The sequence below is a fragment of the Vipera berus genome, assembly GCF_964194415.1.
Source record: "Vipera berus genome assembly, chromosome: 1".
Lineage (NCBI taxonomy): Eukaryota > Metazoa > Chordata > Lepidosauria > Squamata > Viperidae > Vipera > Vipera berus.
In genome coordinates this window covers 129,675,251-129,702,751 of record NC_138202.1, presented here as the reverse complement: position 1 = coordinate 129,702,751, position 27,501 = coordinate 129,675,251, and the positions used below count along the sequence as shown (strand labels likewise).

General features: G+C 41.6%; 1 protein-coding gene across 1 annotated transcript in view; it reads left to right on the top strand.

The window, feature by feature from the left end:
* Positions 1-26,610, top strand: part of CLASP1 (cytoplasmic linker associated protein 1) — a 226,423-nt gene extending 199,813 nt beyond the window's left edge. The window contains exons 33-38 of the mRNA XM_081312924.1: positions 2,113-2,359; positions 2,989-3,179; positions 5,383-5,511; positions 8,494-8,700; positions 19,434-19,550; positions 24,168-26,610. Of these exons, the coding sequence (XP_081169050.1) occupies positions 2,113-2,359; positions 2,989-3,179; positions 5,383-5,511; positions 8,494-8,700; positions 19,434-19,550; positions 24,168-24,254 (978 nt within the window). The 3' untranslated portion in view covers positions 24,255-26,610. The remainder of the gene's footprint in view (positions 1-2,112; positions 2,360-2,988; positions 3,180-5,382; positions 5,512-8,493; positions 8,701-19,433; positions 19,551-24,167) is intronic.
* The last annotated feature ends 891 nt before the right edge of the window (positions 26,611-27,501 follow it).

Sequence of the window (27,501 nt, the reverse complement as noted above, 5' to 3'; positions counted from 1 at the left end):
TCTGCCAGTTCCCTCAGAACCTTGGGGTGTAATCCATCTGGTCCTGGTGATTTGAACTCATCTAGGGTGGACAGGTGCTCACTTATCATTTTCTTGCCTATTTTAGCTTGTGTTTCTAATCTGTTTTTTACGGTACTGTTTTTGATAGGTTGGACTGTTTTTTCCTTTTATGTAAAGATGGATGCAAAAAACGAGTTAAGTAGTTCTGCTTTCCCCCTGTTGCTTGTCACCTTCTTGACACTTTCTCCCATTAATGGACTGATTGTTTCTACTTTTTTCTTGTTTTTTTACATGTTGAAAGAAGCTTTTTTTGTTATTTTTGACTTTTGTCACAACCCTTAGTTCCTTTTTGAGCCTTAGCTTTCCTTACTTCATCTTTGCAGGCTCGGGCTACTTGCTGATATTCTGCCTTAGTTATGCGCCCCTCTTTCCACTTTTTATACTTGTCCTTTTTGTCTTTTAATCTATCAGAGAGTTCTTTATGCAGCCATGCTGGGTTTTTTTGAGCTGTTATTTCTCTTCTTCATTAGTATTGTGCTAGACTGGGATTTTATAATATCACTTTTCAAAATTTCCTAAGCTTCTTGAGTTGTTTTCCCTTGAGGATTCTCATCCTCTCTCTAAGCTCTCTACGTTTCTTGAAATTAGGTCTCTTAAAGTTCAAGACTCTAGTTTCACTACATTCTATTGCTTGTGCTTGCATAATGTTGAATTCCAATATTGCATGATCACTCCCCACCAGGTTCTTGTAGCTTCCAACACTTTCTATCATTTCATCTCTGTTAGTGAGAATTAAATTCAATATGGCTGATTCTCTAGTTCCCTTTTCTACTTTTTGGGAGACAAAGTTGTCTGCTAAGTTTGTCAGGAACCTGTTTGATCTTCCACTTGGTGCAGAGTTTGTCTCCCAGGTGATGTCAGGGTAGTTAAAGTCCCCCATTACTATTATGATGTGCTTTCTAAATACCTTAGTTATCTGTCTAGCAAAAAGTTCATCTATTTCCTCTGGTTGGTTGGGTGGCCTTTGGTATACACCTTTGGCAATGTTATTTTTTCCCTTTTTATATTGACCCAAATGCATTCAAGACAGTTTTCATCATTGTTGTGCTCTATTTCTGTAGAGATGTAGTTATTTCTTACCACCTATTTGATTAGTACACTTTGTGTGGCACTCGCTATTAAAGGCTTGATTTTGCTTGACAGCAAGGTTGATATTCTTGTCCACACACACATCTGTGTTACATGCACTGATAACCCTATAATTTTTAGATTGCCGGGGACAGGAATGTTCTGTGTCAATTAACTCACTGTCCCTGTTGTTTAGTTTAAATGTTTCTCCAGAAAATATGTGAATTTAATGCCAAGTAACCCAGTCCCTTTCTTCGATGGATGCAAACCATCTCTTTTGTACGTTTTTCATTGAACCAGCTGCAGACATTGTATACAATATAACCAAAGCCTTCCCCTTTACATCGCTCCTTTAGCCACATATTTTTGTTCCTTATATACTGGTAAAACCTCTGAAAAAGTAAGCCTACAACCTATCCTATTAGGTTTCTGCCCCAAGCTCTGGAAATCATTCTGCACAGAGAGTATATCTTTTTGGGACAGATCATTTGTGCCAAGATGTACAATAGCATCAATATCACAGTCCTTACTGGCATTCTTTACTATCTTAAAAATATGCCTCTTGTCTCTACTGGTAGTAGCACCTGGCAGATACCTGACCTCTTTTAAAACCTCCATATCCTTTCCTAAATTTACAACCCTTACACTTGAATCACCAACCAGAAGGTGGCTTCTCTTTTTGGATGCCTTGCTCTTCTTGCATGACTCATGTGTAATACCTGATTCTTGTTCAGAATTATTCAGCAGCTGCAGAAAGAATAACAACTTATTGGAGTGGCTACAGATGATGAAGAAAACCTATATTTAGAAACTGCCAGTTTGAAATTAGGGTTTAGTGCAAAGAAAGTTCTAATTTATTTAGCCCTACTAATCGGATTCAGAATGGAAAAAGATTGCCGTTTGCAGTGTAACCTATTATCAGAGTAATAATAGAGCTGGAAATCGGTCCCAGTAAAGTCATCTTTCTTTTACCAATTGCTACAGGTTTCCAGAGATGACGGTATTGCCTCACCAGCCACTGATATGCGTGGAAGCAGTGATGTGGTGGAAGGAGGAAGGATGGCTCTAGATAACAAGACTTCTCTACTCAACACCCAGCCCCCACGTGCCTTTTCTGGACCCCGAGCTCGAGAGTACAACCCTTACCCCTACTCTGATACTATTAGCACCTATGATAAAACTGCTCTTAAGGAAGCCGTATTTGATGATGATATGGATCAGCTTCGCGATGGTTGGTTTTCATTTATTTTCTTAAATTCAATATTGAACTTATTGTTGCCTTAACATTTACACATTGGTGTTAAACTGTTACAGAGTATCATACTGACACTAGCTTCTTGAATTCAGTTTAACATCATTTTCTTAATCAGCCTTGCTGGAATAAGTAACAGTATCTTGCTCCTGGGCAAATGATTCAGCTAGGTCAGGGGTAGGCAGCCTCGGCTCTTTTATGACTCATGGACTTCAACTCCCAGAATTCCTGAGTCAGCTATCCTGACTTAGGAATTCTGGGAGTTGAAGTCCATGAGTCATAAAAAAAGCCGAGGTTGCCTACCCCTGAGCTAGGTAGTACAGCAGCCACAGGCTCATCTTTCAATTCTAATAGTGAGACTTAGGCCCTGACATTCTGTAAGTGGTCTTCTACATTCATATCAGTAAAGAAGACAGGCTCCAAAAATCATTTTCTTTGAGACTGAATATATTTAGATTATAGATAAAATCTTTGTACTTAAAGAACTCAAGACAGATTTATGTTTATAGACTAGTTAGAAATATTGTGTATATGTCCTACCATCACCTGTTAAAAGTTCTTGCTTTTTTTTTTACAGTAAAATTACTTTTTCACTTTTTTCTTCTCAGTGCCCATTGATCATTCTGACTTGGTGGCTGATCTTTTAAAAGAATTATCCAATCATAATGAGCGTGTAGAAGAACGGAAAGGAGCCCTTCTTGAATTATTGAAGATTACAAGAGAAGATAATCTGGGAGTTTGGGAGGAACATTTTAAGACAATTTTGCTTTTATTACTTGAAACACTTGGAGATAAAGATGTAAGATAATGCTATAGGGTTTGCTCAGCCTCATAGATACTTACCACCTGCATTGTCATTACAGCATATGTGGCTAACGTTTAGATGGTGTTCTCTGTTTTCCTTAGTTTAATCTGGCTTCCACAGTCTCAGAAATGCCAACCATTTGGCATTTATTTAACCCCACCTCCAGTTTCTCCACTCTGATATTGTGACACTTGAAATTTGTATTCTGAAATGCACCGTGCATGTTGAAACACTTGCTGCACTACTCACTTCCTTTACCAGACATCTCTCCAGTTGAGGAGTGGGCCCGAGAGTACTTTACTCAAGATTCGCAACTGTTATTTTTTGCCATTTGTTTCTATCAGTACTTCTTGTCATCGGATATTCAAAGTTTTAAATTGGGACAAATCAAGTGTTAGCTTGGGAGTTGCAGAGATGAATACCAAACCATGAGGACATACTTAACATCGTTCAGTCTGAGGAAGCTAAACCACGTGCTGGGTTGAACTAGTCTATGGGTCTGCAACCCGCGGCTTTGAAGCCGCTTGCAGCTCTTTCAGCCTTCTCCTGCGGCTCTCAGTTTGCAGAGAGAGACAGACAGAGAGAGGCACTTGCGCTTCCCTTCTCTGTCTGTCTGTCTCTCTCTCTCTCCCTGTGTGTGTGTGTGTGTGTGTAACACACTGTCGTCTGAGCAGCTGACGAGCTTATTGGGCGGGGCTCCTGCTCCACGGGAAGCAGAAAGCAGCCCAATAAGAATGTGTGTCAGCTTGTCCAAGAACAGCGTGAAGCCAGCTTGCCAGGTGAGCAGAAGATCCGAGAAAGGGAAGGGGGGGAGAGAAAGAGAGAGAGAAAGGCAAGTGCCTCTCTCTGTCTCTCACTCACACACAACACACAAACACACTGAGTGGGGGAAGAGGACTGGCAGACCAAGGGCAGAAAGAGAGAGGGAGGGAGAAAGGAAGGGAGGGAGAGAGAGAGAGAGAAAATATGAATATATGTGGTTGTCCTTACTGGACTTTTAGTAAAGTACATTTAGTGAAATATTTTGATTTTTTTTTAATTAAGAGGTGAGGTATGGGGATAATTAAGCTGTGTTTAAAGATGGTAGATAAACTACTAAAATTGTTTTTACCTGTTGGGATGAAAGGTTTTTTTCCCCCTCTTTCTCCTGTCCTCCCCCCCCACCCCCGCAATTTTTTTTCTTTTCTATTTTTCTGTTTGTAGTTTTTATAGTTTGCACCGGCTTTTTATTTCATAAATACGAGGACTCCTCAAATAGACATTTGAGTATTTTATTTGAAGGTAACCTTCGACAAAATTTGAAAATTTGTTTTCTTTGTAGCAGTTCATTGATTTCATAAATGCAGCACACTATAGTTTTTTTTGTACATAGCATAAAGGTAAAAAACAATATATGCAGTTTTATCTTCATTTTAGATGTCAAAAGGGTTTTGCGGCTCCCAGTGTTTTCTTTTCGGTGGGAAACGGGTCCAAGTGGCTCTTTGAGTGTTTTAGGTTGCCTACCCCTGAACTAGTTAATGGTTGAAATGGCTTTCATCCAAAAACATATCTCAACAATTATATAACCTGCAATAATAATGATCTTCTTGGATAAAGGTGTCGGTGATTAGAGAGGAGTAGGACTGAATGAAAAAACTAATAGGGATCTCCAAAAGAATTGTAAAATAAATATATTTGTGCAAAACACGGAGAGCTGCTTTAGCTTCCTGTGTTAGTAATTAGATAGTATTGGTCTTTCCAATTGGTCTGTCCAAGGAAATGAAACTTGAGTTTTTGGATTTTTTATGTATTTCTAAAAGAGATTGAACCAAAAATGGTTATGTAATAAATCTGTTTGCTATTCTCTTTCATACACAATTCAGTGGGTAGCTTATTTTATACATTGATATAATATAAAAGCTCCCAATATTTATTAGCAGCTACTTAGTTCACATGCAAAAATACTATTGAGTTTTGCTGATGAACTTAGGCCCATGGTACAACGCTACTGTGTGGTGTTCACTTCTGAGACTTGTTGATTTTTCTTGATTTAAAAATTTGATTTTATAAAATATGTATCCATTCTAGTCAAGCAATGCATTCCTTGCATTAATGATTTTGAAGAGTGAAATGACTTCAAGGCACCCAGAGTCGCTTGTTAGTGAAATGAGAGGCATATAATTTTAATAAATAAAGATGTGCTATTTCTTTTATTTAGCATTCAATACGAGCCTTGGCACTGAGAGTTTTGCGAGAAATTCTGAGGAACCAGCCAGCAAGATTTAAGAACTATGCTGAACTAACCATCATGAAGACCCTAGAAGCGCATAAAGATTCTCATAAAGAGGTAATTCTGAGTGTCATACTATAGTTTAAGAATCAATGTGTCTATAGGTCATGCCTTACTATTAATTCCAATAGTACAAAACAGAAACTATAATGAACCAGTGTAAGTTTAAATGGAATGAAGAGAAAAATAAATCATACTTAATGGAATTCTAAAGAATTTATCTAGCTATCGTGTGAATGACATAAGCTCGGGAACAACCTTTTAGACACATATGGCTCTAAGACACTGTATCTGCAGCGTCTAGGACCTACAAAACCATCTTAATGGATACACGTTTCAGGGTTTAAAAATCAAAATATTGGTTTAGTTTATCTAAATGAAAAAAAAATGTCCATAGGTCCAAAAATTTCAGACTCACCTACTTTGCAGATATTCCTCAAGTAGTAGTGTTGTTTCCCCAACCCAAAAAAGTTTGCCGTTTCTTGCCAGAACTTCAGTGACAGATAAGATGAAATGAAGAATATGAAAACATTTGACCTATTTCAACACATCATATTTTATGTTTAACCTACACCAGATTTTCCTACTGTGGTATTTTTTTAAAACTTGCCTTAGTCCTGTATATATTTTTGCATTTATTTAGACCATGACTCTCCAGGTTTATTGTTGTTGTTGTTAGCTGCGAAGTCGTGTCCGACCCATCGCGACCCTATGGACAACGTTCCTCCAGGCCTTCCTGTCCTCTACCATCTTCTGGAGTCCATTTAAGCTCACGCCTACTGCTTCAGTGACTCCATCCAGCCACCTCATTCTCTGTCGTCCCCTTCTTCTATTGCCCTCGATCTTTCCCAGCATTAGGCTCTTCTCCAATGAGGTTTATTACAGGACTGTAATTTTTCTAATTGAAGGCAGTTGAGTTAAGAGTATGCAATTCTGTATAGCAGGGGTGTCAAACTCGATTTCATTGAGGGCCGCATCAGCATTGCGGTTGCCCTCAGGGGGCCGGGTGGGTATGGCCAGGGTGGGCGTGGCTAGAGTGCATATGGCCTACTGGGTGGGCGTGGTCAGCTCTACATTGTTCACATCAAGGGTGCCTATGGGGGCCTGGGCAGGAGTGGGACAGATCTGAGGGTCTCTGGTGGAAGGAGGGTCTCTGGGCCAGGGCCAAGGCAGTGGGGGCCGTTCCCTCACTGTTTCCAGGATGGCTTTGTGGGCCACATGAAACCACTTTGCGGGCTGGATCCGGCCCCCGGGCTTTGTGTTTGACATGTCTGCTGTATAGAATAGTGAAAACTTAAATATACAAACAAAAAAAGAGAGCCTTTGACCCTAGAATAGGAATAAAGAATAAGCTACACTATACATTTTAAGCTATTTACAGGAGTGTGGTTTTAAACACATGATGAACAAGCAACATGGGAACAAAAGACATAAGGATTGTCATGAAAGGCCAGGAAAGATTTAATCCTTTTAATAAATCAGCATGTCTTTATTATGTTTTCTTGGAGTCAGAGTCTTCATACAACAGCTTTCTGTGTATGTGTAGCCACAATTAGCAACAGGTGTAACAGATTTTGCAATAAAGCACTTGGACAAAACATTTTGTTCTTAAGGAGTGCCTTTGTTGGCAAGCTTCTCCCTACTGTGCATTCTTGCTGTCTCACCTCGACTTTGTGCCTTTGTCCTTTTCTTTGTGAATTACCTGTGCAAATGATTGAGAAAGCTTGTCATCTCCAGCGTCACTTTAGTATGGACTCACACAACCTGCCAACTACACAAAGAAGGATCAGAATGAACAGGGCATGGGGAACTTAAAGTCTAGGACAGAAACTTTAGCTTTTTGAAAAGTCATTTGCAAGGAGGATGCAATAGCATTCTTCAGGTACCTAAAGCTCAGAAGAGAATCCTGACTTGTTCTCCGTTGTTCCAAAGTGCAGGAGATGGAATAATGATTAAATTACTGGAAGATACATTCAAGCGTAACTTGGGACACAAAATACTACGATAAGACCACCTAAACAGAATTTCCTTTGCTGGACATTTTTAAGCAAAGGCTGGGTAGAGATGTGCTGATCACAGAGTTGGGACTTGATGAGCTAACTGAATCTCTCCAATTTTTTTTTTATTTTATATAATTTTACAAAGCATAATTATTAAAATATCTTAACGTTACCTATATTCTATATTTTTGTGCTTCATTTTATACCTCAAGCAGCTTTCATTCTCATGTGTACAGTAGCAAAACTGTATCTTCTTTATAATACCAGTTAGTACCAGTTATTATGAGTGAAATGAATGAAATAAATACCATATGTGTGGAAGGATACATATATAGGGGCCACATGTATATGTATTTTATGTTATGGATGATTTAGAATGCCAATGTAAGAAAATATATGGCTAAATATTGAAGACATTGATTCACATCTAAATAACATTAGAATAGGCAGCTATATTGCTGTGCAAAAATCTATCCTGTGCTGCACAATTCCTTCTGCAGTTCTTACATATATATATAGAATATGCTAGCCAGAATAAATTCTGGGTAGAAAATTCACCTTTTATTTATGATGGATATCTGAATACATTCAGAGCAAACAAGTCATTTTGACAAATATATTAACTTTATTTGCTCTCCATTTATTACAGTGAAGATCTTCATAGTTACTATCATATCCTAAAATGCAAAATATACAAGTTTAAGATAAGTCATTGGAATCAGAGTATGGTCATGCCTGCTTTTTCTTTAATATTTCCTTCAGCAGTATGTTAATCTGCAATAATTAGTTCTTCTGATCTGTTTGGTAAATACAGAACTAAGTTTCCTATGCTCACCACTGTTGATGGCAATGGCAGAATTTTTTATAGTGTTCTGATAGAAAAATGTATTCAGAAATGTTCAGTCACTGAGACAACCAATATAATATAATAAGCTTGCTGTTGCCTATACTCATGGTTCTTAAGGATGGAAAGGTACTATTTTTTTGTAATGCTATAACTTTTAACAATTGTCTGCTGGTCTTTCTCAATCCACTATAGGTTGTGAGAGCTGCCGAGGAAGCAGCTTCCACACTGGCTAGTTCCATCCACCCAGAACAGTGCATCAAAGTCCTTTGTCCCATCATTCAAACAGCTGACTATCCAATTAATCTGGCTGCTATTAAAATGCAAACTAAAGTCATTGAGAGAATCTCAAAGGAGTCATTACATCAGCTCCTACAAGACATCATCCCTGGATTGTTGCAGGTATGCTTCTGTGAATGGAATTGTTCAGTTGCTTTAAGCAGCAAATATCATTTTTATTTATTTTATGTTGGTGTCTCACAAATGATAAGACTTACTAAATTGAATGAAATAATAGTAAGAAATTAGAATGTAATGCATTTTCCTTGTATATGAGGAGCCTTTGGGCTAAGGACCTGTTTCAACCTTAAATCCATCCAAAGCCGCCACCACTCTTTCTGTCTTTGCCACCATGTTGCATCTTGTTGGGTGGAAAAGCAAGTTGGGGGCAGAGATAGTAAAAACAGCTATCAGTGGAGTCAGCTTTCTATGGCTCCGCAGGGCAATTCTCTTGATTTGAAAAACCATGCTCTTTTGTATGGAACACGTCTTTGCACAGAAAAAATGGATGGCTTCAAGGGCCAGTCCCAACCCTAACCCAAGCAGCTTCTTGGATGAGAAGCGAAATGTCTTCAAAGAAAAACAACCATGGACATCCATGACCTAAATGTTTGAGACTCTCCATATACTTCAAGGGCCAAGGGAGGATTCCTATCCAATCCTCCTACATTCATCCTAGTTCTAAATTTAAAAAGTTTATTGAATCAATCTTTCTGCTTCTTTCCCATTTCTGCTTTAAAAGCCTTTAGATGTGGCATCCAGGAAGACCTCCAACTCTCACAATTTTTTTCAGGCCAATTTGCTATTTTCAGACAGACAGCAGTCAGAGAATGGTTGAGTTTCCGTTATCACCTTCACTAAATATTTCATTCAGGCAAGTTTTTGTTTAAAGAAATTCATTCTGGAAACTCTCAAAACTACAATCAGAACAGTCACTTTGAACCTCCCTAGTTGTTTGATGAAGAAAAGTCAGTTTCTGCTAAATGGTTACAAACAGATTAAGTAAGCTCTAATCCTGTGACAGCGTTCAAGTAAATTTCTTGGAATCTATTTCTCTCTCTTCCTCCACCCCCCACCCCCCTCATCTCCCTTCCTCTGAGGCACAAGGCTCTTTACAGTCAATCTTAGCATCTGATAAGTTTCTCTCTGCTTTTAACTGAGGGTTTATGAATCACCTCTCCAATAAAAGGCTTGAAGAAGTGGATGGTAAAGTTAATATAAACTCTGAGAATACAGACATTGTTGAAGAGGTTCCAAAGAAGTCCTTTATTTGCACTCATTGTCTTTCTTGCCTCTCACGAGCTAATTGAAAGTCGAAATGGCCAAAGGGAATTCTGGTCTCCCAAAAGGCTTTTCAAAGAACAAAATAAAGTTGGGGGTCAAATGACATCTTTGTTTGTTGGTTTCATGTATAAAATGTCTGTTCAGTGGTTTGTTGTTGTTTTTTGTTTTGTTTTGTTTTTGAACCAGTCTTAAAGCACTAAAGGGTACTGGTTATTACTTTTACATAGCATGGGTCAAATTACTTGTGAAACTGCAGATAATTGACACATAACTCATTTGTTTAGTGACTGTTCAAAGTTACAGTGACTGTTTTTCACACTTATAACTGCTGCAGTATCCCCTTAGTCATGTGATCAAAATTTAGACACTTGGCATTTGTTGTGTATTTATGACAGTTGCAGTGTCATGCGATCACCTTTTGCGACCTTCTGACAAGTAATGAGGAAGCTAGATTCACTTAACAACCTTGTTACTAACTTAACAACTACAGTGCTTCACTTAACAACTGTGGCAAGCAACACACACTTAACCGCCTTAGCAACAGAAACTTTGGATTCAATTGTGGTCATAAGTCAAGCACTACCTGTAATGTCTATATCAAGTATCGTAGTAAAGAACAGCTTAGCCCCGTGTGTGCTTGTAAAGAGTATGGAAAGGAGAGTGACATAAATGTGATATTTCTCAGTTACTTCAACAGATGGGTGGGTGTTCGCCAGGGATGTTTTTTCTCTCTGTCTGTGTGTGCATGTGTGTTGTGCATTTTCTCTGCATGTATGTGGGTACTATATGTTTGGGGGGGTATTAAGTGTTTTTCCTGTCTTTTGTGAATTTTGGGTAGTGGTACAACTGCCTGTTTATTGGATGTTATTTTTCTGGATGATTATGTTTTATTTCTCTATTTTTTTTTTGAACTTTGTTTCTCCTAACCCTGAGGGCTGGCACACTTATGCCTTCAGTGGATTGACAAAGAGATTGGATGGGCAGACTGCTTTGGGCTTCTTGGAGAAAGGCAGGATAGGAATTGAATACATACAGTACATATATAAAATGAAAACAAATAAGTACCACGTCTTTTGGGTTAGATATAACAAATAATAATGAGACTGAACTAATATGCTACTGTGTTTCCCTGAAAGTAAGACCTACCCCCCAAAATAAGCCCTAGCTAATTATAACAATGAGACTTAATTAATATTAGTTTTAACTGGAGTTTGTTGAACATCGTGATCTGATTCTCGCATAATGCAAAGTTGCTACGCATGATTTAGAAACTATAATGATTGGTTCACACATTAATAGCTACATATATATTTGTTTAAACTTAACTGTTCTTGCCTAATCCCTAGGTTTCATAAGCAAGTATTGATGCCTTTTTAGAATTTACAGTTCTTATTCCAAAGGGTATCTAAGGGGAGATTGTACAGCACAAGCTATTAAATGTATGAAGAGTTATTTTTCTCAGCAGAAAAATGATCATTGGTAAAAAAAAAATCCTAGTTCCTTTATTCCATTGTAGACTCGAAAGGCCATTTTTCATGTTTTAAAAATGAAGTATCAGTTGTTTTTTATACAGGTTAGCTTGTATTATATGGTTTAGCTTTGAACTACTTGTTCAGTCCCTCTTGTTAGTCCTTCCTTGCTCTTTGTGTCAGATCCTCTAACTCAGGCATGTCAAACTCGCAACATCACGTGATGTCGCGTGACGTATCATTATTTTTTTCCCCATTGCCAGCAATGGGGTGGACACACTTTCGACGTGACGCGTCCAACCCGTGGGCCGGCAGTTTGAAATGCCTGCTCTAACTAAATGGTTTAAGTTGCATGTTTGAAAATCAGTTCATTTTTATGTCTTTTAGTCATTTAGCATGTAAGAAGCATGAAATATTCCATTTAGTCTGACCATGTGTTTAGTAACTTGTAAGATATATTACATAGTGGTACAGTGAGAGATAGGGACGCGGTGGCTCAGTGGGTTAGGACGCTGAGCTTGTCGATCAGAAGGTCGGCAGTTTGGCGGGTCAAATCCCGAGTGCCACGTAACAGAATGAGCACCTGTTACTCGTCCCAGCTTCTGCCAACCTAGCAGTTCGAAAGCACGTAAAAATGCAAGTAGAAAAATAGGGACCACTCCGGTGGGAAGTTAACAGTGTTCCGTGCGCCTCTGGCATCTAGTCATGCCGGCCACATGACCACGGAGATGTCCTCGGACAAACGGCTTTGAAACGGAGATGAGCACCAGCCCCTAGAGTCGGAAACGACTAGCACGCATGTGCGGGGGAACCTTTACCTTACAGTGAGAGAAAAAATTATTTGATCCCCTGCTGATTTTGTACATTTGCCCACTGACAAAGAAATGATCAGTCTATAATTTTAATGGCAGGTTTACTTTAACAGTGAGAGACAGAATAACAACAAAAATTCAGGAAAATACATTTCAAAAAAGTTATAAATTGATTTGCACTTTAATGAGTGAAATTCAGCCCATTTGCAAAACATGACTTAGTACTTGGTGGCAAAACCCTTGTTGGCAATCACAGAGGTCAGAGATTTCTTGTAGTTGGCCACCAGGTTTGCACACATCTCAGGAGGGATTTTGTCCCACTCCTCTTTGCAGATCCTTTCCAAGTCATTAAGGTTTTGAGGCTGACGTTTGACAGTTCGAACCTTCAGCTCCCTCCACAGATTTTCTATGGGATTAAGGTCTGGAGATTGGCTAGGCCACTCTAAGACCTTAATGTGCTTCTTCTTGAGACACTCCTTTGTTGCCTTGGCTGTGTTTTGGGTCATTGCCGTGCTGGAATACCCATCATGACTCATTTTCAATGCCCTGGCTGAGGGAAGGAAGTTCTCACCCACGATTTGACGGTACATGGCCCCATCCATTGTCCCTTTGATGGGGTGAAGTTGTCCTGTCCCCTTAGCAGAAAAACACCCCAAAACCATGATGTTTCCACCTCCATGTTTGACGGTGGGGATGGTGTTCTTGGGGTCCTAGGCAGCATTTTTCCTCCTCCTCCTCCAAACACATAAATTGAGTTGATGCCAAAGACCTCAATTTTGGTCTCATCTGACCACAACACTTTCACACAGTTCTCCTCTGAATCATTCAGATGTTCATTGGTAAAATTCAGATGGGCCTGTACATGTACTTTCTTGAGCACGGGGACCTTACGGGCGCTGCAGGATTTCAGTCCTTCATGGCGTAGTATTACCAATGGTTTTCTTGGTGACTATGGTCCCAGCTGCCTTGAGATTATTGACAAGATCCTCCCATGTATTTCTGGGCTGACTCCTCACTGTTTACATGATCATTGAAACTCAACGAGGTGAGATCTTGCATGGAGCCCCAGACTGAGGGAGATTGACAGTTATTTTGTGTTTCTTCCTTTGTAAATAATCACACCAACTGTTGTCACCTTCTCACCAAGCTGCTTGGCGATAGTCTTGTAGCCCATTCCAGCCTTGTGTAGGTCTATAGTCTTGTCCCTGGCATCCTTGGACAGCTCTTTGGTCTTGGCCATGGTGGAGAATTTGGAATCTGATTGATTGATTGCTTCTGTGGACAGGTGTCTTTTATACAGGTAACAAGCTGAGATTAGAAGCACTACCTTTAAGAGAGTGCTCCTAATCTCCACTTGTTACCTGTATAAAAGAGTTCATGGCTTCCATGGCGGCCATGGACCTGTCGCAAATAATTTCTGGACCAACTCATGAGAGAGGCCACACCCCAGACTTAGTGTTCTTGTCTGGACGGTGGCGCGATGATATCGGTGGGGGTGCCACGACTGTTATGCCCCTGTCATGGACCGATCATCACCTCGTGCGGCTAGACTTCCCCTTTGCCACCCCCCGCCGTGGGTGCGCGGTGCCAACCAGATGGTACCGCCCTAGGCGCCTAATGGACCCTGATAGGTTCCAGGCAGCGCTTGGGGACGCACATGCACTCCCTGCTCACAGCTCGGCGGATGCCTTAGTGGAAGCCTGGGAGAAGGCAGCCACGGAGGCTCTGGACCGAGTTGCACCCATGCGGCCTCTGACCCGGCGCAGATCCCAGCGAGCCCCATGGTTCACCGCGGAGCTCCGGGAAATGAAGCGTCGGAGACGGGGCCTAGAGAGCCGTTGGAGATCCAGTCGATCCGAATCCGACCGATTGCGATTAAGAATCCTCACCAGGTCTTACCTCGCTGCGATAAGGGTGGCAAAATCCAACTACTTTTCCACCCTCATCGCGTCCGCAGATAATCGCCCGGCTGCCTTGTTCAGGGTGACTCGCTCCCTACTGAACCAAGAGGTGAGGGAGGAACCCTTGCAGGGTCGAGCCGAGGAATTCGGCCAATATCTGCTGGATAAAATTGCTCGGATCCGAACCGGCCTGGACTCCAACTGGGCTGAGTTGGAAGAACAAGGCATGGACAGTCTTGTCGACGTCACCTGGGAGGAATTTGATCCTGTGACTCCGAAGGAAGTGGACAGGATTATGAGGAGGTTGAGCTCCTCCACATGCTTACTGGACCCGTGCCCTTCCTGGCTGGCATATGCAGCTCGAGAGGGGACACGAGGCTGGTTCCTGGCGGTCATCTCCGCTTCTCTGAGTGAGGGTCACTTCCCCACCGCCTTGAAGGAGGCGGTGGTGAGACCTCTCCTCAAGAAGCCCACCTTGGACCCATCCTCATTGAATAACTTTCGTCCAGTCTCCAATCTTCGCTTCCTTGCGAAGGTTGTTGAGAGCGTGGTGGCGCACCAACTCCCTCAGATCCTGGATGAAGCGGTTTATCTAGACCCGTACCAATCGGGCTTCAGGCCGGGCTACAGCACGGAGACGGCATTGGTCGCTCTGATAAATGATCTCTGGAGAGCCCGGGACAGGGGCCATTCCTCTGTCCTAGTCTTATTAGACCTCTCGGCGGCTTTCGATACCATCGACCATGGTATCTTGCTGCGACGCCTCAGGGGACTGGGAGTGGGAGGCACGGTTCTGCGTTGGTTCTCCTCCTTTCTCCAGGGTCGCTCGCAGTCGGTGTTGGCAGGGGGACAGAGGTCGACCCCGAGGCCTCTCGCTTGCGGAGTCCCTCAGGGGTCGGTCCTCTCGCCTCTCCTGTTCAACATCTACATGAAACCGCTGGGCGAGATCATTCGCAGCTTTGGAGTAGGGTACCATCAGTATGCTGATGACACCCAGCTTTTCATCTCAACTCCAAACAACATCAGTGATGCCCTCGACGTGATGTCCCGCTGCCTGAAAGCGGTCCGGGAATGGATGGGGAGGAACAGGCTTCAACTGAACCCGGACAAGACTGAATGGCTGTACGTACCGGCAAGCCAGGATACTCAGAACATCCCATCCCTTAACATCGGGGACAAGTTACTACCCCCTGTTGATAGGGCCCGCAACCTGGGTGTCCTCCTTGACTCGCAGCTCTCCCTGGAAGATCACATAGGAACTGTGACCAAGGGGGCCTTCTCCCGGGTTCGACTAGTTCGCCAATTACGGCCTTATCTGGACCTGGATGCCTTACGTACAGTCACCCATGCTCTTGTGACCTCTCGCCTAGACTACTGTAACGCTCTCTACTTGGGGCTGCCCTTGAGATCCACTCGGAAGCTTCAACTGGTGCAAAGTGCAGCGGCACGGACACTCTTGGGAGCCTCCCGATACTCCCATATCACACCTCTCCTCCGTGCGCTGCACTGGCTTCCGGTTGCCTTCCGTGTGAAGTTCAAGGTGCTAACAATGACATACAAAGCCCTACATGGCATGGGTCCGGACTACCTACGGGAGCAACTTCTGCCAATGTCAGCACCCCACCGTCCTGTGCGCTCCCACAGAGAGGGCCTCCTCAGGGTGCCACCGCTCAAGGAATGTCGGCTGGTGGCCCCCAGGGGGAGGGCATTCTCAGTGGGTGCGCCAGCCCTCTGGAACAGCTTGCCAACCGAAATCCGGATGGCCCCTGACCTCCGCACCTTCCGGCGCGAATTAAAAACTTACCTGTTCCAGCAGTCCGGCCTGGCCTGATAGCTCTAATTGGGGTCCCAGTTTGTATTTTGCTATTGTTTGTTTTCACTATTGTTCATTCTGTATGCCTACCCTATTCTGTACACCGCCCCGAGTCCCTCGGGAGAAGGGCGGTTTATAAAAACAAATAAATAAATAAAATAAATAAATAAATAAAAGACACCTGGGAGCCAAAAATCTTGCTGATTGATAGGGGATCAAATACTTATTTCACTCATTAAAATGCAAATCAATTTATAACTCTTTTGAAATGGGTTTTTCTGGATTGTTTTGTTGTTATTCTGTCTCTCACTGTTAAAATAAACCTACCATTAAAATTATAGACTGATCATTTCTTTGTCAGTGGGCAAATGTACAGAATCAGGGGATCAAATTTTTTTAGTCTTGTCATAGTTAATGGAATTAATAGAAACCATAAAAACCATGTAAAAAAATAGAGTTGGGTAAGTTAGGGCAGCAAGTCATCTTGTCAAACTGGAAGAGGATATTATGCATTCAGATGTCTAGAAATGTAAAACATAGCTATTTAACCTCCTGCTTCATTTGCAGAAAGGAAACCTAATCTGATCTTGCCTTATGAATACTGTTCCCCAGTAAGGGCTGTAGTAGCAGATAAGAGTGGGGGGGGAAAACTAGATGTATGGGCTAAAAATCCTTGTAACCGTCTCCCAACAGAGGTCACTCTGAGCCCAAGGCATAAGCAAAACATGAGTTCAGCATGTCTCTCTCTGTTTTATTACTGTCTTTTCAAAGAGTAATTTAATAGAATATTTTTACAATTGTATTATTTAATTACCATGTACAGGCCAGATGCCCTTTACAGGTAAGTCCTCAAGCTCCGAATGTAATGGAGCCTGCCCATTCCATTCGTAACTCGAGGATTTGTAGGAGTGAAATCTCATACCTTGAATGTGATTCACTCCCAGCTTTCGCCCACGCATTCGCTAATTTAATGCATGGGCAAATGCACAGCTCGTTAAGTGAACATAAGGTATCTCAGGGTGGAAAAGGCCATGGAGGGGCCTAGTGATGGAACAGGCCACTTGCTTCAGACCACTCAAGCCCTCCCCCCAAGATATCTCATGCTCCCTCCCTGGGGGGACCCCACAATTGCTCCCTCGGCCAATCCTGCCGCGCTGGGTGAAGATCTCTCTCCTCTCCAGCCTCTCTGATTCTTTCTCTGCTCCTGGCAAGAATGGACCTCCAGAAGCACGCCCCCCCCCCAGCCTCCATTCTGGGCCTCGGCCTGGTGGAGGCCTTCGCGGCCCAGATCAGGCCTCTGGAGACACATGGAAGCATTCCCTGGCCTCCTTTCTAGGAGGCAGCGGCCTGGAAAAGGCCTCCGGCGCCAGGATCGGGTTTCCAGAGGTCCACAGGAGCATCCCCCAGCTTTCGTTCCATTTTCTTTTGCAGAGAACAGAGGTCTAAACTACCGTGAGATCACGCGAAATCAGTAGCATGAGATCTCGTGCCACTGATCTTGCGTGATCATGCGTTACTTTAGAGCCCCATTCTCTGCGAATGCACCAAAGCCCTGGAGCAGCCAAGAAAGCGAAGGATCAGTCAATCTTTGTAAGGTGAATATCCACAGGCCTAGTGCCTAGGGAGACCCAAGGGGGGGGGAGGGAGGGAGGGAATAGCCAAGGTGAATGTTGCAGTGCTACTGTGATCATTCGTAAAGGTGAACAACTGCCTTGGTGTGGGAATATTTGTAACTTTGGGACTTTTTCGTAAACATTAGGGGGTGCTTATTGTTCAAACATTCAAAGGTTTGCTAAGGGAATGCTCGTAACTCAGGGATTGCCTGTATTGAAGCTCTGCTTCACTGCAGAATATAGCCTTCTCATAACTTAAATCAGGTGTGGACAACTTACTTTCTGATATATTACCACATAAGTCTGTCATGAACCAAACTGCATGCAATTAGTTAAAAAAAAGAGGTTACCGTAGTCTATTTGAAACCTACTTTTCTCCTTCCTTTTGTCTTCATACAGACAGTCAAGGAAAGGTAGATCACTTTACCTGAGATCTGAACTGATTCATTGTAAAAGACGTATACAATTAGATTAGTAGGCTTCATAAAACCAAGGAATGGGACAATATACTTACGGGTGTGTTTATGTGCTTATTTTATTTGAGAGAGCAGTCTTTCCAAATAGCAAGGAATAGACCTACATGTTGTGATTTCTTTTTCTCCCATACCACAGTTCCTACATTTTCTTATAAAATTAAAGCAGGCTAACAATCTGTATGATAAATTGGAAACATTTGCTTACAAATAAGATTCCAGAATATCCCCCCCCCCCCAATACTGCTGAATTAGATCTGAGTTTTGGACTGAACCAATGAATTATTTTGAATCATTAATTTTTTCAGACGTAAATCTAATGACAAACATGTGCAGCTTGATTATATTTTGATCATTCCTAATTGTGATCTGAGCTGGTAAATACAAACAGAATAATATTCAAACAGATCTCCTGAGGAAACTAGGGTAGGGAGGAAAATGAAAATCTGAAAGCTAAAAGACAAGTAATCAAATTTAATCAATGAGACCTCAATGTGTTTAATAACCACAGATTTTCAGTTTGTTTTGTACAAACAGAATAAAAAAAGCCCATAGAAAAAGTATGGGAACTGTTGTCTGAACAGGACAGAAATATTACTGAACTTCAGTATCGCACTTCAATATTTGGTCCTAGTACTACATGAATCTCCATTTTTCTGCTCCTTGGCAGGCCATTCTGCTATTAATATTGTACTTTAAAGGACATATTATCACAGTAAAATTACTTAGAATCACAGTTAGTATTTGAGTTTTGAAAATTGCAAATATAGGAATTCTTTACAACTTAAGGTTGATTGGGTCTTCCTGGAATTAATTACCGGTAGCTACAATGCCGCATTACAAAGCTGAATGAGTTTCTGTTTATCTGCTAGAAACTAACAGGCTACAACGAAGTTTGGCCAAAGTTTGATTATGGAGAAAAAACAGCTTAATCCAGAAACTTTCAGGGCTTGGTTTTGTACTTGGACTTTTCTATCCATTCTGTGAATTTCTGTAAGTTAATTATTTAGTTAATTGGGCTCATATGTCATTCCAGTCAGTACCGACCCTGAGTGGCTTCTGTGCTTAAAATATGTAAACAGGATTAAAATAGAAGGCATTCCCCCATCCTATACTTAATAATAATATATCTATATCGTCATGCACCAAAACAACACTAATCAAATAAACAAACCCAGTTATCCCACCATATATATGTTTATGTGATATATTGTATGTGTGTGTGTGTGTATCAGTAAACCTCTTGTCACTTACTTTTACTTTTAACCTGAGGTAAAGTCTGTTTACAGTGAGGTAATAAGTACTATGTACTTTTTAAAAGGCACAGACAGATATGAACAGTGGTGCAGCAGTTTTGAGAGGGGTTATATTTAATATATCTCCTTTGGGGAACAATGTGATGTATCCATCTCATTCATTCATCCTTTGAGTTTCTAAAACTGAAAGAAACGTGTATTTTTATTCTCATGGGAGTTGATATCTTGCATCTAGGGTTATGACAACACCGAAAGCAGTGTTCGCAAAGCCAGTGTATTTTGCCTCGTGGCCATCTATTCAGTGATTGGTGAAGAATTGAAGCCTCATCTTGCACAACTGACTGGGAGTAAGGTATGTGCACCACTGCTTCAAAGTGTATTCATAGAATGAAAGGGGCAAGTCTTGAAATTGATAATTGAGGTTCCCCTCCAAAAGGACATAAAAGAAATGTATATCTCAGTCACTGATTTTAGTGGGTTGTTAAGTTTTATGAATGGCAAAGTATCTCCTTTACAGATGTATCTTTGAATCAGCTAAACAAGTGACTTCAGTTTGTCACACTTTTGGCAGATTTACACATAGAGCACTGTGACATACCCAAATTAGCAAGGAATAATTTCGAACCGAACTGGGGAAAAAAGTTTATTGAACTCATTTTTAAATCATAAGCATATTTGGCATTTCTTAAAACCTGAAACCATTGACTTATTTAATGTAGGGTATTCTAGTTCCAAATTTCTTATATATTATCCAAATTTATTTTGATATTTTTTTTTAAAAAAAGTGTTAGTCATTGTAGGGAAAAGAATTCAGACCCGGGTCGATAGAGATGCTCTGAACCAGCCAGGCAGCCTCGTCTCACTCAAAAAAACACCCTGAGTAACTGCCCGCTGAACTTTTATTCACCTCCTTTTTCTGAATACCAAATACAACATTACATAAACCCCATCAATCTCAAAAAAATAGGATACATAGTGATAATTGGATAGTAGTGAGAACTTCTCAGGTGCCTATGAGATCATTACAAAAACAAGATACTAAAAGATATATGTGAAAGCTCTATCATAGTGTTTCCCAAACCTCCCACATGCCTTTCTGTGTGAACCAGGAGAGTGTGCTCATCACTGTAATTCACGTAGAGGCCGATAAGAAACGTTTGGGAAAGCTGAAGGTTGGGAGGCCAAAAACTGGCCGTTCCCACAGGTCATATTTGGATTTATAAACTGAAGTGCTTTGAAGATGTTACCTAGTTTGGTAATGAAATGTCTACAAAAACAAAAAAACCCTAAGATCAGAGAGCATCCAAATAATTATGGAACAAAGCAACTGCTTTATCCATATTTTTGTCATTTTGCTGTTTTTTATCAATTAGATTCATTTTGTGTTCTTTTTAGAAAGTTGCTAATAGATGATTAAGAGTATCTATCCTATTTTCATCCTGTGTTTTCCAATATAATCAAGCACTTGACAGGATTTTAAAGAAGCCAAATAATAGCTGTTTAAATGAGCCCACATTAAAACATTACCCAAGCAGAAGGATTAGAATAATATTGTATCCCAGAAAAAAATATATAGGAAATCAAAGTTTCCTCATAACTTGCTCCACACATTTACCGTATTTTCCGGCGTATAAGACGACTGGGCGTACAGTATAAGACGACCCCCAACTTTTGAAATGATTTTCATGGGTTAAAGTCTTATACGCCGGAAAATACGGGTAAGTAGGAAGTCAGGGCTGCTTCTCAATTAGGTGAAGGTTTATCAAGAGCTTTTGGCCTCGAGATCAGCTTTGCTCTGCCTCGCCTAAACCTCGTCTCCTCTCGCGTTGGCGCCCCCTTCTACTTCAGCCACATGCGCTGGCTGTTTCGGCCAGGAGTGACGAGCATTGTGGCCCAACACTTCGGGAAGGCACCAGGTCTGAAAGAAGGCGGTTCTTTCCGTAGGTTAGTTAATGAACAGGGCGGCGGAGGGCGGGGGGTGGTGGTGAAAGAAACGGGCTCAGCCCTGCACCGCAAGTTTGAGATTCCCTCAAAGAAAGCCCCGAGTTTCCAAGTAACTAGAAACCAGAAGGAGCCCTGCGTGGCACTGAGATCGAGAAGCCCGTTTACCTTCCCCTGCATTTTGCTGTGCTTTTCTAAAGTTTTCCAAGAAAATGCAAACTCGGGGTTTTTCCTCCTTTCACTTGCATACGTTATTGCTGGAGCATACAGAAAGGGGAAAAAGAAATAAAGGGGAAAAACCCCGCACATATTATAATATTTATTTTTCAAAAGGCTGCCTTCTACTTCAGGGCGGAGGGGCGACCCCGGGTTGCTGAAGCGCCAGCTTTCCTCTGCAGTCTGCCTGTCGCAATTCCCGAGCTGCGCCTTCCCGGGGGGGTGTTGCTGTAGGTCTGGCCATGGCACCACGCCCTGAAGTCGAACTCCCAGGGTCGGGTGAAGCTCAGCTCCGCGCAAACATGTCAGGTCAGCCTCCGCCTGGCTTCCCATGCTCCCTTGAGCTCTCGTGCTCGCCGAGCGCCAGGGGCTCGGCACGTGCTTGACTCCTGCTCCCTTCCCCAAAAAAGGGGGGGTCTGCTGCCCTAGGACGCCGGTAAGCTGGAGCCTCAGCCTCGGTTGGGCTGGTCGGTTTATTTATGAGGAGGCCGTCTTTCGCCATTCTCGAGCGCTGGATTTGTCCGTTTCCACTAACGTCTCTGCTCCCGAGGATTTACTATTTTCCGGCGTATAAGGCGACTGGGCATATAAGACGACCCCCAACTTTTGAGAAGATTTTCATGCGTTAAAAAGTCATCTTATACGCCGGAAAATACGGTAATTAAAATTAGAAAAATGGTCTCTGCTTATATCAGTACTCTCTAATGCAATATACATTCTTTAAAAATGCCTGTGTTTTTTCTCACTATAAAAACATTTAAAGATACCGTATTTTCCGGCGTATAAGACGACTTTTTAACCCATGAAAATCTTCTCAAAAGTTGGGGGGTCGTCTTATACGCCCAGTCGTCTTATACGCCGGAAAATAGTACATAAATCAGTCGAGCGCCCCCGTTCTTGCAAAGCAACTTCAAGCGTCCTTAGTCCAGTCCCCCCTCCAACGTGACTCTCCCTTCCCACCCCCAAGAGCCTCTAATCCCCTTCCCCTCCCCCTTGCAAACTCCAGACCCTGGGAGCAGCAGGAAGCCCCTCGCCCAAGCGGTATCTGAGCATAAGCAGATTGCACTCGGCCGGGCAGGCTGCCGAAAGGTGGGGACTCGGAGTTCCCGCGGTGGTTGTGGCTTCTGGCGTGCCGTTTGCAGAGTCTGGCCTAGAAGAGCACGTCGTGTAAACGCAGCTCTTGCGTTTATTCCAAAGGGTGGGTGGAAGGAAAAGCCCCTTTCGGGTCCGGTGTGGCTGCAAGTCAGCGACCCCTCTCACTGTGGAGGAAGCAGGGCAGGCTGGCGTCGGGCGGGAGCTGGCAGGGCAGTCCTGCGCACGCGCGCGCTCCCTGGCTGCTAAGGAGTCCTCGGGGAGCCGTGGCAGGCGCCTCACGCCCTTCCCTCTCGAGGCGGCACCGGCGGAGCCGTCCGGCGTCGGGCAGGAGCCGGCAGGGCAGTCTTGCGCATGCACGCGCTCCCCAGCTCCTAAGGAGTCCTCGGGGAGCCGTAGCAGGCGCCTCACGCCCTTCCCTCTCGAGGCGGCACCGGCGGAGCCGTCCGGCATCGGGCGGGAACCGGCAGGGCTTTGCACCATCTGCATCAGACGGGTCTGAATCGGGCTTGTGTCGGACACTTGGCAACTGGCATGTAAGTATTTTCCGGTGTATAAGACGAAAAATCTTGAAAATCTTCTCAAAAATCGGGGGTCGTCTTATACGCCGGAAAATACGGTACTCATTTTGAATCCAGTGATAGTAACAGCTGAAAATAACATTAAAGATGAATAGATGTAGAGCTGAACAAATTAAGAATGTAGGATTAGTAGTGTGCAAATTACCTTTAACTGGTTTTAAACAATTTATTTTGAAAACTAATTTGAAATTTGGGCACTGACAAGATTCTATTGATGGCAGGCGAAGACAAGGCTCAAAGGTTTCTTTCAAACTTTGAAGACCACCCATTCTTACTTTCATATAAAATAATGCAAGCCACAGCAAGAGACAGATATAAGAGACCAAAATCCTTTGCAGTGCCAGGACATTCAAAACAGTATCGGGTATGCCAGGAGATGTGAAAAAGGAGAATTAAGAATCAGCATGGGCATTAGGCACCTTGAAAATATATCTTCTCAGAATGCCAACAGCCTCCTTGTTTCCACAGATTAACAAGTAAACAGGAGCTGGCAGTTTCCACAGATGTTAGCATGTTAGCAAGTAAACAAGGAGCTGGCTCCAGTGATGCTCATGAGCATTAAGTTTGCTGATCCTCAAAGTGATTAAAAACTAAATTAAAACTCATCATGATATGAATGGTAAAGTTTGAAGGGTGGCCCTTTCCTTATCTATTTGATTAGGTGATCCTGAATCTACTTGCTTAGGATAAATGAGCTGAAATCTGAGAACACAATTGTAATGGGAATATGATGGAAAAGTAGTATCAGTTATACTTTTCTTAGTATGAGGAGTATGAAAGACATCTGGATTCGATCAGCCTGGCAAGCTTTCTATTTTTTAACTTCAGAAATGAAGAGCAGAAGCTAACATGTGGGTTTCTTATAGGTAATGTCAAAAAAAAAGTCTACAATAAAAATATTGCAAAATAATTATAGAATTTTTTATCAAGTGTAGCAATACATCCACCCTAATAATACTGATACTGTTCTACGTGCAGGAAACATGCACAATTTCACTTTTGGGGGAGAGCTACTTCAGCGACTGCTTCCTTGATTGTGGCAGTATACAAGTAGTAAAAATAAATAACAACGACCTGCTCTGAAATGAATAAAATAACTAAAAATTGTGAAAGTTACTCTTTTTTCGTCTTTTTTTCAGATGAAGCTCTTGAATTTGTACATAAAGAGAGCCCAGACTACCAACAGCAACAGCAGCTCATCCTCAGACATTTCTACACACAGTTAATGGAGATCTTTGGACATATGTGTAGACATAGAAACAATCAGCTGTGCCTCTCAGAAACCCTCCCCTCATCAGCACACTCCATCTGCTGATGGAGGCCATGCAAATATTTATTGCAATCAGTATTTTTAGTCCTTTTAAAGCTTTTTATTGTAGGAGATTGTTGGAATTGAATATAAGGGGAAGCAAGGCCTGGATTGCAGTTTTCATTAAAAACAAGGCAATAGTGTACTGTGGTTAAATACATTGCAGTTACATACTGTCTCTGCTAAGATCTGAAGTAGTCCCAGAGATGCATAACACGTTCGTATTTTATCAAACAGATTTCTTTGATATTGATGAAGAGCTTGAATTTATATTAGACTATATTTGTATTATAGTCACACTTTTAACTAGCTGCTCTAGTTTCCCCAATTTCTCAAGCATCATTTTAAAACTGAGCTTAAAAGTTGGAATGATTTGCATTTTTTTCCCCAGACATAATTATACAGGCTATAAAATCAAGCCCTTCAATTCGTTTATTTTAACTAGAAAAAACAAATAACAATCACCTACCTGCGTGGCAAAGGTCATGAAAATTCAAGAAATCCCAAGCAAATATGCAACAGTACAATCTATACAGGGCAATGTGGTTAGCTTTGTAGAACTGAATCAAGAGCTGCCTCTGCATGGACAACTCGGTTTACAATTTCTTCTCAGTGTATTTTCAACAAAATATTTGAAATTGCAAAGTACTCTTAATACTGGTTCTAACCTACCTGACACAGCTTTACTGTTTGTTTCTTTGTTTTAACAGAGCTCTGTTTTGTTACAGTATTTATGGTATTCCTTCTGTGACACAGATATCTGTTAGTGTGCACTGAGATTAAATGCACTGTAATAATACCTGTATACTGGTCAAGACCTAATGTTGCTGTCAGAGAAAAGTATCTCCTAGGAGATATGTGTGAAATTCTATTTCTGCTGCTTCAATGTTCCATGAGAAAATGTGCTTTCCAAAGCTCTGATTGGCTTCCTGGAGCTGCAACTCGGATAACCAGGCCTTCCTTCCTTCCTTCCTTCCTTAATAAAGGACTTCTTTCATTTGTCCGACGATGTTCCTTAGTGTGACAGTTGTTCTCTTAACTTTCAGCTCCACTGATCAGGAGTCCTCCAGACTTAAAGAGTACTTCAAGAGGATAGCCTCCTCCTGATCCCATTCAGCCTGAATTATTTATAATGGTTTCTCTGCGCCTAACATATCTTATCAAATTGTTTTCATCGTAAGATTTATCATACACGTACCTTTATTACTTCTGGCAGTGCTCAAAGGGCTAGCTTAATCTGCAACAATTTACTTTCTTTAAAGCTGTACAACTGGGGAATGTAAGATGTATTTAAATGCTCTGGGCAAAAGGATTCTTTAGCTATTACTCTGTCCATAACTGATGGAAGTAGATCTGCATGCTGCTGGCACACGAAAAGCAAGAGCCAGAAAAGAGAGGGGGGGGCCTCCCTCTTTCCCCAGCACGGTCCAGATGTGTTCATCTACTTTGTCTCTTGCTGCCTTCTTAGACAGGGCTTTAACTTTTTGAGAAAAACCGATCTGATTTCCTTCAGGGTCTTCTCCATTGACCCTTCCCTTTTCAGTCCATTATATCTGAAAATTCACACAGAAGAACCTGCCTGCTGCTTAAATGGGGATGCCTCTGTTCTCGCAGGGCCCATTGGTGTATCCAGGACAGGAGTCTACAAATCCGGGCAATCCCTTTCACCAACTAAATCCTGTCCGTTCCTTAACGTAGTGCTGAATTATCTTGAGGCATGTGGCTTTCTTCGAAAAGGTACACTGTGTGTGCTTGCTGGACTACAATACAACCGAAGATTTTTCTATCACTTCTTGTTAGCTCTCAGTAACCTGTATACGTAATGTACCATGCAACCTTGTCACATAAACCTTTCTACCACCCTCTTGACCCCTTTATTTATCAAGTGTAATGGTTCGCATTAAAGGACAACAAAGGAAATATTTGTAGAATGCAGAAAAAGTTTACTAACAATAATAATGTTATAAACGGGAAGGACAGGCTGGCAAAGCTTTTCAAAACAGTCAGCCATCAGAAAGTTTCCTGGCACAGTGTTCACGCGCATGTATTTAATTTTGATTTTGGGTTGGTTGTTTTATTTTCTTTCATTTTTTGCGCTTTGTCATGTTACATCCATATCTGTATTTATATCTTACTTGTTTCACTTTGAGCGTATCATGGCAAATGTACAGATGTTTTTATGTTAACATTTACATGATAGAATTTGCTAAAAAAAATAATAAAACTTTCTGAGTTTGCCCTAGAATAAAAGAAAATTAAATTTAAGCCCTTACGGGAGCTTCTTTGCACTACTTCTTTGCATTCCCTTAATGATGAAAGAGAACCTTTAAGATCATGTTGATGAAATGCTTGTACTAAACATAATTTCTTAACCTCCAAATTACATTTGAATCACACATGCACCACCTTTAACTCTATGCATACTTTCAGAAAATAGCTGTGTGTTTGAGATCAGGTGTTTGGTCAGGGAATATGACCAGGGCATAAAAGATGCATCAGAAAGCAGTTCTTAAAGCCAATCTAAATGGTCATTTTTATAAGGAAAATGAAATGTAGAAATTACACGTTACATTTATACACCTACAGTGCTATATTAACACGCTATGAATTGATCTGCCATCACAATCACAAAATTCCATCCATATACTTGTCGCATTGGATGCATTTTCCTTGCGCAAAACCTTTGCAAATTTCAGAGTCTTCCTAGAACAGTTCTACCTATTGATAATTGAAAGTGAAGAGTTTCAAGCACCAAGAAATTAGATGACCTCTTAGAAGTAGTTTGTGCGCGTGTGTGTTTTTATAGCTACAAAAAATTTGATACAACCTCTGCGTTGGTACACCACTGGAAATTCTTATTCCTGTACTGACCTTTCGATCATAGCATGTTAATGTCAAGCAAGCCAATCTGATTTTTATCCTCTATAACTGAAATGTTTACATGCAACTCTTTAGTTCCCAAGCTAGGAGAACAGGTTGGAAGAGTTGGCAATCCAGTGATTTCTACAATCACAAATACTAAATCAGATACATAGAAATTCCATCCTTTTTTAAGGAACTGAATGAGTACCTGCTAAAACATAGTAATGGGCACCGAGTTTCTTCTACAAAGGGGTTAAATCCATTTTTAGTTTTTGTAATACCTGAATGTTGCAATGAAAACA